This window comes from Eucyclogobius newberryi, unplaced genomic scaffold (genome assembly GCF_026437365.1).
Source record: "Eucyclogobius newberryi isolate DKJ021-1_F unplaced genomic scaffold, fEucNew1.0.hap1 SCAF_9, whole genome shotgun sequence".
In the NCBI taxonomy this organism is placed as follows: domain Eukaryota; kingdom Metazoa; phylum Chordata; class Actinopteri; order Gobiiformes; family Gobiidae; genus Eucyclogobius; species Eucyclogobius newberryi.
This window is the reverse complement of record NW_027316532.1, coordinates 19,135,747-19,149,166: the sequence shown is the minus strand read 5'-3', so window position 1 is coordinate 19,149,166 and position 13,420 is coordinate 19,135,747. Positions and strand designations below refer to the sequence as shown.

At 40.9% G+C, this 13,420-nt stretch overlaps 1 protein-coding gene across 2 annotated transcripts in view; it reads right to left on the bottom strand.

Moving 5' to 3' along the window:
- Positions 1-5,203: 5,203 nt before the first annotated feature.
- atp11b (ATPase phospholipid transporting 11B) overlaps positions 5,204-13,420 on the bottom strand; it is a 70,001-nt gene continuing 61,784 nt past the window's right edge. Inside the window, exons 29-30 of one of the 2 annotated variants that reach the window (XM_072438315.1) lie at positions 12,793-12,956; positions 5,568-5,718 (exon numbers count right to left, since the gene is read on the bottom strand). In XM_072438315.1, the coding sequence (XP_072294416.1) occupies positions 5,640-5,718; positions 12,793-12,956 (243 nt within the window). In that variant the 3' untranslated portion in view covers positions 5,568-5,639. Of the gene's footprint in view, positions 5,719-12,792; positions 12,957-13,420 lie in introns of both variants that reach the window. The other variant, XM_072438316.1, reaches the window with a different exon arrangement.

Here is a 13,420-nt window from a genome sequence, read left to right as displayed (position 1 = left end):
TTCACTAACGCGTCAGTCGTCCTCATCGAGCACTTTCAGAGGCCGGAGCGTCATTTTAAAGCTAACGACGACAGCGCTAATATGCTAATGCCACACTTCCTGGTCTCGCCCTGACTTTCCGATCGGACGATGTGCACAAAATTGCCCAACGGCATTAACCTTTAAGAGAAGACTGAAATATGTTTGTAACAGGTAAAATATTGATAATTCTGGTACTATTTTACCGTTAGCTGCTCCCTACCGCCCCCTGCTGTCTGCGAATCTGCTCCTGCTGTTGAGCAGCGGCAGTTTGAACGCTATGTGATGCTAATGCTAACGTTGACGAAAGCAACTAAATCCACTCTTTATAAACTGTAAATGTAATAAAACTGTCCCGTGTTCATAAATTGAATCTGTATTTTAGTTGATTTGAACACTTTCCTGTTTTTTATGATTTGTTTTGAGACGTTGATGTTCATAAACTCAAATCCACTGCTCGTTGTTTTCATGATTTAATGACGGGAAAACACGTCTCTTAAACAGCATTTTTCTCATTCAAATTATCGTTGATTATTGAGCAGTGCTGCTAATTTCCTGTTTTGTTTATTTTCTTTGTCCTTATTTTTTCCTCCCGTTTTGTGCCTGGAATGTTCTAAACACTGAGATTTCTGTTACTGACGATGGAATTCCTTTATTTATAGGCGGGTGGAATTGTTTAATGTAGCAAAAGTAGAATTATTATGTAGTAAAGTAAAAATCTTGTCATCTTTAGTTATTTTATTTACAGCTAAACGCAGTGATTGTTTCTATAAAAATATTACGGAAAAGAAATCAAAAGTGGAATAAACACTCCTCGTTCTGTGTTTAAGCTGTAAAATAGTTTTCTTCTGTAAAATCAAGGTTTTTCTAACGAGTGATATGAGTTTTACTGAAGTGGCCTTTTTGTCTGACAATTTTGGAATAAAATGTAATAAATCTGTACAAAAGTATTAAAGAAATTACAAATCATGAACAATTTTTGCTTGACTGAATGTATAACCAAGGTTATTACAAAATTTGACATTTAATTGCTCCGACTGAACTTAAACTACAATAAAGTACAACTGACAAGGAAATTTTCACCTTTTTGAATGGGGGAAAAGTCCTCAATGTGTCATAAAACAGGATAAAAAGCACATTTAAACTGAAACACACTCCACTTTTAGTCTTTAATGATATTTGCATGAAACAGACGACACTGAAGCAAATCTTTTATAAAAACGTATTTATTTTGTAAATAGAACTGCATTTTCCGACACAGACAGAAGGGACGGACATCAGAGGACACGAAACCATCTGCGGCAAAAACGACGAACAAAAACAACATATCTGTAACAAACAGGACTGATTCATAACTCGTTTCTGTAACAAACTGAACAGATCCATAACTCATTTGTGGTTAAACCAGAGACAATCGTTTGTAGCGTTGGCGATGTGATTAGAGCCTGACAAACGAACGTGTTTTTCAATTACACGCTTGAACACGAGGCGCCCGAGGTCCAAATCTAACTGGTATTTTTAGACGGATTATGATGATGAGCGTCGTAAACGTAGAGTTTATGAAGCCGCTTTACGCTCCAGATCACAGGCCGATGCCGCTTGGCCACGTTTACTTAAAGCTTCTTCTAAACAGATGGATATTGCGCAGTAAACGGTTTGTACACATTTAACCAGCTCAACCTAAACATGTTTTATTATTTCATTTATAGATTTATATGGGACATTGCAGCTGTAAAGATACTTTTTCTCCAGCTTTTAAACTTTACAATCTTTTACTTCAAATGTCAGCGGATTCTGTGGATTCTAAGCCTGATTTATTAAAGTTTTAACTCTAAAATCCACAAATCCATGTTTGTCAAGCCTTTATGTTTCTGGAGCCTCCATGTTTGTTTTTCTTGTAAAACCGTTTACTGCCCATTATCCAGCTTCTGTCACAAACCGTAAAGTGCCACAGATACAAAACTACTGCAAGAGGAAAAAGCAAAGTATTTAAAAACACGCTCACGTCAGTTGTACTTTTAACATATTCAACAATTGTACACGGAATAAAACTTCATCGACCTGAAACTACAGTAACTATAATATATATTATTGCAACAGACTTTCCCAAAACCGTTTGAGCACCATCATCAAATGACTCTCTACTCCCCCTGGCGAACACCCTCTACTAACCCTGGTGGACACTCTACTCCCCCTGGTGGACACTCTACTCCCCCTGGCGGACACTCTACTCCCCCTGGCGGACACTCTACTCCCCCTGGCGGACACTCTACTCCCCCTGGCGGACACTCTACTCCCCCTGCTGGACACTTGAGGTGCTGACGTTTAATAAATGTGACCTTTTTGAAATCCACAAGTTTAAAAATCATAGCCTTAAGATAAGATAATCCTGTATTGTCCCACATGGGGAAATTCCATTGATGCAACCGCAGGTAGATACAGAGATGGATACAGAAGAAAAGAACAAATAACTTATAGGAAGGGGAAGTTGTGTTGAACAGTTTGACACTAAAGTTACAGGAGTTTTCAAATTAGTTTCTTGAAGCTAGTTTCATTTTGATGTTTAAATAGAAAAACTTCCCCTTTTAGCACTTTTCTTGTAGTTGTCAAAAAGGTCCATTTGAACAGATAAAGTCTCGTTAGCTTTTGGTACTTTTTACAAATTTAAATTATACAGAACAGAAAAAAATAACAATTGTTTGTTTCGCCTATTTTTGATCAGAAAAGGATCGTTTTTACTTCAACAACACGACTTTCAGACGTGTTAGCTTTGCCGCGCGTGTGCTAGCTACAATTAGCTCAGCCGCGCATGTGCTAGCTACAGTTAGCTCAGCCGCGCATGTGCTAGCTACAGTTAGCTCAGCCGCGCGTGTGCTAGCTACAGTTAGCTCAGCCGCGCATGTGCTAGCTACAGTTAGCTCAGCCGCGCGTGTGCTAGCTACAGTTAGCTCAGCCGCGCATGTGCTAGCTACAGTTAGCTCAGCCGCGCGTGTGCTAGCTACAGTTAGCTTAGCCGCACTATGCTAGCTGTAGCTTAAACTGGAGGAGGTGGTCACTCGCACACTTCACACATGAAACTGAACAAACATGAGATGATTCAAACTGAAAATACAAACACAAAATGATATGTATCTTGTGCAAATGCGTACCATAAATATATATATTTGAAGTACATATATATTTGACATTCCTGCGTCTGGGTCGACGTGCGGCAGCTGCTACTCACAAGCATCACATTTGTTTTATGACTGTGTGACATTAAAGGACACGTTTTGCTTTATTGTTGCTTTTTAAAACGTTGGTGTTTTTGTTACAGGATATTTTATGTTCTATAATTTAAAAGTACTTTTTAAAATAAATAAACTCTTGATTGTACAAAAGATTCAGTTTCTTAATCTGTGGATGGTTCCCAGACTCGACCTGCAGATTGAAAATGACTCTTGGGCCTGCTGGACGGATGAGGCATTACACAACCTTGTTTCTATTGTTTTCTTTTCTTTTTCCCTTTTTACATTCAAACTACATTTTGCTGCTGGAAACACAAGGGGGCGTGGCTTAACTGTTAATATGATGCACTAAGATAAACCGTCTTTGCTACGAAACATTCAAGTGGAGAAATGATCAAACGGGTCATGTGACTGTGATTAAATGTATGGACTTAAAAACACGGAGGAGCTCTTCATTCAAAACGGAGCTTTTCTTCAGGAGACAACAATCAGGTTAAAAATAATACATAAAAAGTTCCAAGTTTGTTTTCCAGGCGTAATTTAGACTATTACGTCTCTTTTATGATCATAAAGTTGATCACGTGACTTCTAAACGATACAATAATACATAAAAGATGCATTTATGGCTTTTTAAAGGAGACATATAAGACGTAACCATGTTTTAACACTTCCAAACCTGAAACGCTCGTTAATTCATCCTGTTACGAGGTTCTCTCCCTCAGAGTCTGACAAAAACACTCCTGGACACGTGTCACTTCAGGCAAAGATCTGGAGCTCGGCGTTTTTAAGTCCATAAATCATCTCCAGACCCGACAAATCACGTTCATTACAAACGCTGCGACTGTGTTAGCATGTCGCGGCAAGCTAGCTTCAGCTTCTCTCGCTGCGACTGTGTTAGCATGTCGGGGCAAGCTAGCTTCAGCTTCTCTTGCTGCGACTGTGTTAGCATGTCGCGGCAAGCTAGCTTTAGCTTCTCTCGCTGCAATTGTAGCATGTCGCGGCAAGCTAGCTTTAGCTTCTCTCGGTGCGACTGTATTAGCATGTTGGGGCGAGCTAGCTTTAGCTTCTCTCACGCTATCGCCGATCGTAGTGAGAGAACGTCACGTGTGGTTTTCAGTACGTTCTTTTGACAAAGTTAAAAAACTATGTGATGCTTTTGGGTGAACGGCTGAAGCGACAGGTCAAACTGCATCTCCATGACGACGGCTGAAGCGACAGGTCAAACTGCATCTCCATGACGACGGCTGAAGCGACAGGTCAAACTGCATCTCCATGACGACGGCTGAAGCGACAGGTCAAACTGCATCTCCATGACGACGGCTGAAGCGACAGGTCAAACTGCATCTCCATGACGACGGCTGAAGCGACAGGTCAAACTGCATCTCCATGACGACGAGCCTCACAAACACAGAGCTGGAACATCATATGGCTTTGAACAGAGCGACGGGGGCGTGGCTCTGGAGACGATCAGGCACATCAATGTCAAGTCTGTCCTCCGTCCCGTCGCCCTGGTAACAAGGAGATGAAGAGCGTTTCCTGTTCTTTCCCTTTCAAAGTAAAACAATTCAGAGCCTTCTCTGGCGGCGCCGCAGCAGATTCAAATATTGCACTTTAGATCCTTATTTTAGACGTATTTCAGACGGAGTTTGATGAACCGAGGCAAATGAGAGTTACAAAAGAGCAAAGCGTGGAATTTAAAGGCATTTAGAGTTAAAACAAGTACAAAAAAACTTGTTTCGGCTAAATATATTTAAAAATTGTGCACGGAATAAACTTTTAACTAAACTTATCTGAACTGACGTGGTTCATTTTTTATGTATTTGTTTGATGCAGAGAAATAAATGTTGATTTACATTTGATCCATAAAAGTAGAAGAAACGCTCTTTAACCTTTTGAACCATAAACTTTGACGGGTTCATAGTTTAAAGTTTGTTTGTCAAACTAACTTTTAATGATTTTAATTCATTTCAGTCTCGATAAATAATAATAAATGCTCTGTTCCTCCTGCATCGCGAGCTAAAGCTTCTAAATAAGAACAACAGACTTTAATATCTCATCTTTTTGTTGTTCACCAAATGTAAATTAAATTCAAATATAAGTAACTGCTGTGGAAATAGATCGATGTGGATCCAGAATAAATAACATTGAAATGTGTCGCGCTCTGAGCTTCTCTTTGTGTTTCTGATTTAGACTTAATATCGTTTGAATAAATTAACTAAATTCTTTAACTCAAACCTCTAAATGCCTCGAAACACAAGCACGTCTCATTTGGCAACTGAAACCGCCACAAGCGCATCCTTCAGCCGCTTTTGTCTGAACGTCTGGACGGAGGTAACGTTTGGCCTTGGTTTGTCTCGGGCCTGGCCGGGGGCGTGGCCGGGGCGCGGCTCGACCTCAGCAGGGCGTGGCCTCGATGGCCGACAGGGTCAGGACGCTTCGGTCGTTGGAGAAATTCTCGGGATCGCTCCAGGATCTGAAATAGCAGCACGGATCTGGTGTTAAAGGCGAAGGCTTCTGGGGAAAAGAGGTTTGGGTTTCCGTGACGACGAGCCGGGAACAGGTTTGACGTTAGAAGTCCACGAGAGGCGGGAATAATGGAAGAGTGGAATGGTAATAATAGATGGAGTAAAGGTGAGTCATAAAGTCTGGTCTGTGTGGGCACAAAGAAGATGAGGAAATTCCAGGTTTGGCTCGTATTTGGTTTGAAGTAACAGTAAATACATTTTGTGTACAAACTGTTCCACATGTGTAGTCCAAATACTTTTAACTTCTACCTGAATACTTTGATTTAAACTTGAGTAAAGTCTGTACTTCTGTTTGTTTTCCTTCTGCTTTCATTGCTCCACAAAAAACAGACTGAAACGACTCGACGAAAACCACAAGAGACAAACACAAACAAACAAACAAACAAACATCCATACAACTGAAACATTCAGCCTTCTCTTTTTCCGTCGTTCATTTCACCTTTCAACAGGTAAAACGAAGAGTTCAACAGTTGTTTCACATTTCTTTTCACGTTTCTTTTCCGCTCTTGGATTCGTTTTGTTCGCGACACGTTTAACAGAGTGGAGAACAAAAGGCGAGGATGCAGATGCTTTACGGTTAATCATATCGGTCATTACTGTGTTCTCATCAAACAAAAGCTGACACAAAGCTCAACGTCTTCTCTGTCAGCACAAATTATGGTGAAATTATTCTTTTTTTGGTCTGTTGAGTCTGTCACAGGAAAATAGAGACCAATATGTCCTGTATATCGGGCCGATATTTGCATTTTTAGCCTTAATTCTCTCTCAGCTCAGGATAGTCCACACAGAACTGCACAAACATGACTTCACTGCTCTCTTTTGGTTTAAACAGGGCCGTGTGACGATTGTAGTAAATTTAAACAACAAAATGTGAGAAAAATTGTCAAAAAAGTAAACACCGGCACAGCTCATCATGGCATTCTCTGAATTCTAAACATTCATCAACAACAAGAAACAAAGATCATTTGTGTGCGTTTCTTTCTTTCTAAAACTGCATCTGAACGTATCGGGCTGACAGGAGTGAGAGTTCCCGTTTACGCAAAGAAAATGCAAAGAAAGAAGAAGAAAATCCCACAAAAGGGTTGAATCTGATCATTTCTGTCCGTGAAAACAAGAGGATTGTAAAACAGTTGCGAAGCAGCATCAAATTCACTTAATTATTAACAATCGTCACTTTTGTTCGTCCTAATTTTGGAGTGAATTTCAAAACTACAACAAAAAGCGTCGAAACGTTTTTGCAGATCGGAGAAAGACATGGACGTCGGACGCAGACACAGAGTTTGTACAAAAAGTCTAAAGGCAACTGCGGCCGCATGCGACAAGACAAGAGACGGAGGGCGGGGCTGGGCGGGGTTTAGCCACAGGAGGAGGGGCGGGCGGAGAAAACAACCACGCCCCTCACAAAGCCTCGTTTCAGAAGCACGTACAAGGCTTCGTCAAGGTGCGTTCACATTTGCACAAACCACAACTAAACTGGGGCTAAAAACTGTGGTGAAACGTGACAAAAGTCAAACATTTAGGTATTTGTACGTTACTCCACAAGATTATGGAGAACAAAGTACTTGGTGGTACTTACAGGTGATGTTTGTGGTGACTTTCTGCCCATTTTATTCACCACGATCACCACATTTCACTCTTTAATCGTTTTTGAAAGACTTTAGGCCGTTATTTTTATTTAAATATGCCATGACTTTGATTTTGAATGCTTAGTTTATGTTTATTTTTGCTCTCTGGTCAGTTTGAGTGTTTATTGTATGTTTAAAATTGAAAACTGAAAAAAAGAAAGAAAGAAAAAGAGTATATTATAAAAAGAAAAGTATAAAATAGTTGTCAATCTACTCCAAAATACATTTTACTCCAAAAGTAACATCTTAAACACTTCACTTAAATCGATTTTTAAAATACTTTTACTGAACAAACGAGTATTCTTCCGTCACTGCTAAAAACCCTGAACTAAACCAGGACCAGGGACGTCATGACGACCAGAGATTTGTGGTTCAAAATCAGTTAAATGATTCATAATTGGAGCTTTAGTTTTAAAACATAACTGACGCGAGAATGTCATTGGCAGTTAAAGTACTGGCTCCTAGTACTACGGCTCCTGTACCTTCACTTTTATTGAACAAATGCAGTACTTCTACCACCACTTTGAACAGATTAAATGGGTTTTTCATGTGGGCAAAAGTAGAAACACAGAAGAATCGTGTCACTTTAATAACTGCCAGGATTCATAAGGTGTTTCCATAGTAACAGACATCATCATCATCATCATCATCATGCACTTCATCCACCTCAGCTTTGATTTAGCCCCGAAAAGCAGCGACAATCCGAGCTCCAATACAGTATAAATATTTGAGTGTAATACTGATTATACAAGTCATAAATAGTTGAAATATATACGGTCTTATATTGGGAATGCAGGATACAGAGTCGAGCGAGTACAAGTCCTTTTACTATGGCAGTTTTCTAGCATTATTAAGGCCAAAAGTCACATTTCCAGAGGAGCAAAGGTTCAACGAGGACGGCACAAGAGCATAAAAGGTCCCGTCCAACTTTATCAGCGATTGTATTATACTCGGAGCAGATATAAGGGCGACGCGGTCACTTCGCCACCAAACGGATGACGCGACGGAGCGGCGAAAGAAAAGGATCGAATTGTTGGCTCGAGTCGAGGTTTAGCGCCGCGATCGAAGGAAGGAAGAGTAAAGCTATTGGAAAAACTCTAGACGATACTGCAGCTGGACTTTAGAGCGGTTTGGAATTGTCCTGGTTGAATTTGACCAATACAGCAAGGCCTAAAGTTTGCCTGTGTGTGTTTAAAATCAGTCAGACTTTGTGTCTTCAGAGCTCTGACAGTGAACTCCAGTGGAAGTCGCGCAGAAGGTTTTGAGTCGTTTTTCGGAGTGTTCATGCGTAATTTTCGACTCTTAAAACCTTTTCCAGAGTTCCCGAGGACAACATAAAAGATTAACTAGCTTTAAGCCGGAGAAAGGTACAAATCCTTTTAGTTAGAACGCTATGATGGCACATCTTGTTTCTTGCAGTAACTCTTTTAGCTCCTGTGGGATGTTAAATGTGTAAGATTTCAGATCAGAGCCGTCTAATGGCAAAATGTGTGAAACATTTCAGGCAAAGTAAAGATATCACCGTGGACATGGCTAAGAGTTAGTCGTTTTTAGTAGTTTGGGTTTAAACGTGAAAAGAACTGCTGTGAAAGAGCACGTTTTGGAGAATAATCTCAAAAAACACATTTTAAAACTCAGAAAATTCACCTATTGAAGAATATTTTTGACGGACAAAAGCGATCAATGAGGTCTTCAAGCCTTTTAAATGTTTAAATTGCACTCAAATTCAAACAGGACAAGAACTAGACGCATTTAAAGACTGTCCCACTGAGATTGACCACAAGGGGCAGTATAACAACACAGATCTGTCCAGAGAAGCCGAGGGGAAGGTTCAATAACAGTCCTTTGTTTACTTCCTCAACCACAAACCCGCACACACCACCTCTTCTCCAGCCCTCGCTCAAACTAAAGGCTACATCTTCATTACAGCGCAGCGGCCAACGTCCCAGGACGACGGCGGGCGAGGGGGGCGGGTGATGGATCAGCAGAATGAGGCGCTCGGGTCAATGAATCCATGACCACCAGGGCCCCGGCGACGGACGCAGAACGAGTGACAAACTGTGGAGTCAGCCGCATCGACAATGGCACCGAACAAGAGCCGTTTGGAAGCGTGGAAGTGTGGTCGAGAATCTGAGAGATTTAAAGGGACTGTCCCCAATTTAAAAGGACTGTCCTCGATTTAAAAGGACTGTACCCGATTTAAAGGGACTGTACCCGATTTAAAGGGATCCGATTTAAAGAGAATGTACCCGATTTAAAGGGCTTGTATCCGATTTAAAGGGACTGTACCCGATTTAAGATTTAAAGGGGTTGTACCCGATTTAAAGGGACTGTACCCGATTTAAGATTTAAAGGGACTGTACCCGATTTAAGATTTAAAGGGGTTGTACCCGATTTAAAAGGACTGTACCCGATTTAAAGGGACTGTACCCGATTTAAAGGGATCCGATTTAAAGAGAATGTACCCGATTTAAAGGAACTGTACCCAATTTAAAAAGGGCTTGTATCCGATTTAAAGGGACTGTACCCAATTTAAAGGAACTGTACCCAATTTAAAAGGGACTGTACCCGATTTAACTGTACCCGATTTATAGGAACTGTGCCCGATTTAAAAGGGACTGTACCCGATTTAACTGTACCCGATTTATAGGAACTGTGCCCGATTTAAAAGGGACTGTACCCGATTTAACTGTACCCGATTTATAGGAACTGTGCCCGATTTAAAAGAGACTGTACCCGATTTAAAGGGGCTGTACCAGATTTAAAGGGACTGCACCAGATTTAAAAGGGATTGCACCAGATTTAAAGGGGCTGTACCAGATTTAAAGGGGCTGTACCAGATTTAAAAGGGACTGCACCAGATTTAAAGGGGCTGTACCAGATTTAAAAGGGACTGCACCAGATTTTCTTTCTTGTATTTAAAGGACACATATTATGCAAAAACTGAACTTATTTTTCATTTTGTGAGATAACATAGCTCCCACATCAAACACTAGAGTTGCATTTAGCTTCATTCGCGCTAATTTCATGAAGCGCGAATGAAAAGCAAGTCATCTTTGTGAGTGTCAAAAACACTTTTTGAATTTCCCTGGTGTGATGTTATATTCTACCTGTGACGTGGCTCCAAGATGTTCTACTTTCAACTCGCTCTGAGCATTTCTGCTGTTGAATCTCATTAGAACCGAGTGGCAACATTAGCGTGTGTAAGTTACTATTAGTTTCTCTCTCTTATGTAATACCCACTGCTGCAAGTAGATGAAGCCCAAAGGTCAGTTCCTAGCGTGGGAAAAGGCATGAAATTACTTTAAGTTCTAAACCATGAGATGTCCTTTAAGACAAATCTGTTTTGCCCCAGAACAGATTTGTCCCAAAAGTATCTAATCAAATATAAAACAAAACCGATGTACGGATCTGATTAAAGAGCGTTTAATCTGCGAGAAGCAGGAAGTGCTCTGTTAGCATGCTAGTCGTTGTTAGCTTTACTTATGACGGCAGAACTCGCTCTAGTCTCAAAGTTGTGAAAAGCGTTTTTTAAATTCATGTAAATAATTAGGATGTTTAAAAGGCATTTGACATATTTTAAAGAAAATCAGGTACAGCATCTTTAAATGGTGATTTTTTTTTTTTTTAACATTTGGATTTTTTTAAAACTGAAAACACACTGAAAATCTACAAAAACAAAAAATATGGAAGAAAAGCCGTGTCAGTACATTTTAAATTCTAAATGCTGGTAGATTTCTTGCTGATTTTGTCTGTGAGAAATATGAATGGGGATTTAACATTCATGTCCACGCTCCGTAGCTGTGTGGAAGATTGAAAAACAAAGACAAACAAAAACACCATATGGTAAAAACACAAAAGGTTTTCAGCGTTCACTTGAGGTCCGAAGCACATGCATAAACGAGTCTCAAACACACGACCGACACCAGTGACACAGACATCGAACACTTAAGATTCAGACAGACGGGGTTCATCTGTTAAAGTGCATTTGGGACCAGAGCCTCTGATCCGCTTCTCTTTGGACACAAACCTGTACGAGTAAAAGACAACGGGATCAAAAGGAAAAGCTGGACAGAAAAGACTTGACGGACGAGGAAAGACAGAAGACGAGGAAAGACAGAGGACAGTGAAAGACTCGGACACTGATCCTCACGAAAGACTCGGATTACAGGAGACGAGTCCAGACGTGTGCACATCTGCAAACCCCAAAGAGTTTAGATTAGTCGAGTGCCTGGTCTAGTTGTTTACCGTATTTTCAGGACTATAAGTCGCACCTTTTTTCATAGTTTTGGCCGACTTATACTCCAGTGATATTATTCGTTATTTTCACACTGACAACCACAAGAGGGCGCTGTAGGCTCTAAGCGACGCAGAAGAAGAATCTGCACTTCCTCTACCTCCGGAGTTTGTGGAGTTGTTTAGAAGTGACACAGAGGAAGAAGAATTCAATGGATTTAGTGATTTGGGGTAAAACTGATGCTTTGGTAAACTTGTTAGCATGTTCTTTATGCTATAGTTATCTGAATAACTGTTCATATGTTACGTTAACATACCAGACACTTACCACAGTTCTGTCTGTGCGTCATGTAGCTGAAGGTGTTAGCGTTAGCATACGTACACCTATTCACCATGTTCTCTCATCTGTTATTATTTTAAACTGCAGTTCTTGGTCTTGGATTTTATCAAAGAAATTTCCCCCAAAAATGTGACTTATGTTTTTTTTTTCTTCTCTATTATGCATTTTTTGGCTGGTGCGACTTATACTCAAGAGAGACTTATAGTCTGGAAAATACGGTAATACAGTATGCGTGGAAAATGGCCAGCTTTTATTCATAATCTTTTGGCTGTTGCTGTGAGATATTAATTCATCCATATATAAGGCGCACTGTTGTTTTTTGAGAAAACAAAAGGCTTTTAAGTGCACCTTATAGTCCGGAAAATACGGTAATTGGAAGACAAATGCTAAATTACCAGTATGTTAAATTATGTTTACTTGCTCCTCCTTTTGTCAGTGATTTGATAGATTTTGATGTTTAGATGATTTAGATTTTGACAAACTTGAACCAGGCACTCGATCACTCAGTGGCACCTTTATAAAGCATGAACACAGACCGATTCAGGGTGAGTAACTACGGTAACGACAGAGTAATAACTGGGCCTGAATCACTCTCGTTTTAGTACAAAGTGTCTCGTTTCCTGTCCCGAGCCCGTCGTGAGGAAAAGCACCGATCGAAAACGCCACGACCCGTTCCACCCGCGTTCGGTTTCGACATGCTACAAACGTCGGGCGGTTTAAAGGGTACGTTCGGCGTCCCGTCAAAACCCGTTTCTCCTTAAATAAAACCCCGCGGAAGAAGCAGCGGGGCTCGCGGCTTCCGTCGGGCTCGGTTGTCGCACCTGTCGTGTCGTTCCGCCGTCGGGCAGCGGGCGGTGCCGCTCTGGCACTGGCCCGTCACTTGCTCCAGGAGGCGGGCCAGGCGGGAACAGCCGCTCTGCCCATGGTGGTAGCAGCACAGGGACTCCACACAGCTGAGGGCCGGCGCCTGGGAGGCTGATAGAGGCTGGGAGCGGGGCAAGCGGGGCAGAGGGGGGGAGGCGGGAACGAGTGGAGGAAAAAAACACACATATTACTATCAAGAGTTTTGTCTCACAGGTTTAGATGAGTCCTTTGAAGACGACGTGCACAAAAAGGACTTGAACAAATGTCAAAAATATTGAGTATTACATCAAATCACTTTTATGAAATGGGAAAACAAACAAAACATGACAGAGAAAACTAAACAAAACTAAAGTAGCTAAATCGCCACAACGTCTTCTTTTTAATTCACAAACTTAAAGGCTGGTCTTATCTTAGCTTATTGTCTCAAAACGGAGAAAGTGAAAATAGAAAATAAGTTATTTTTAAAGGCATTATTCGCCACGTTTTGGCGAATAACGACGAGCCGTTTCTGTCTTTAACAAGAACCTAAGTGTGCGTCATCTGCATAAAGTCTGGCTCGTCTTTTATCTCACTTGTACGAGTAAA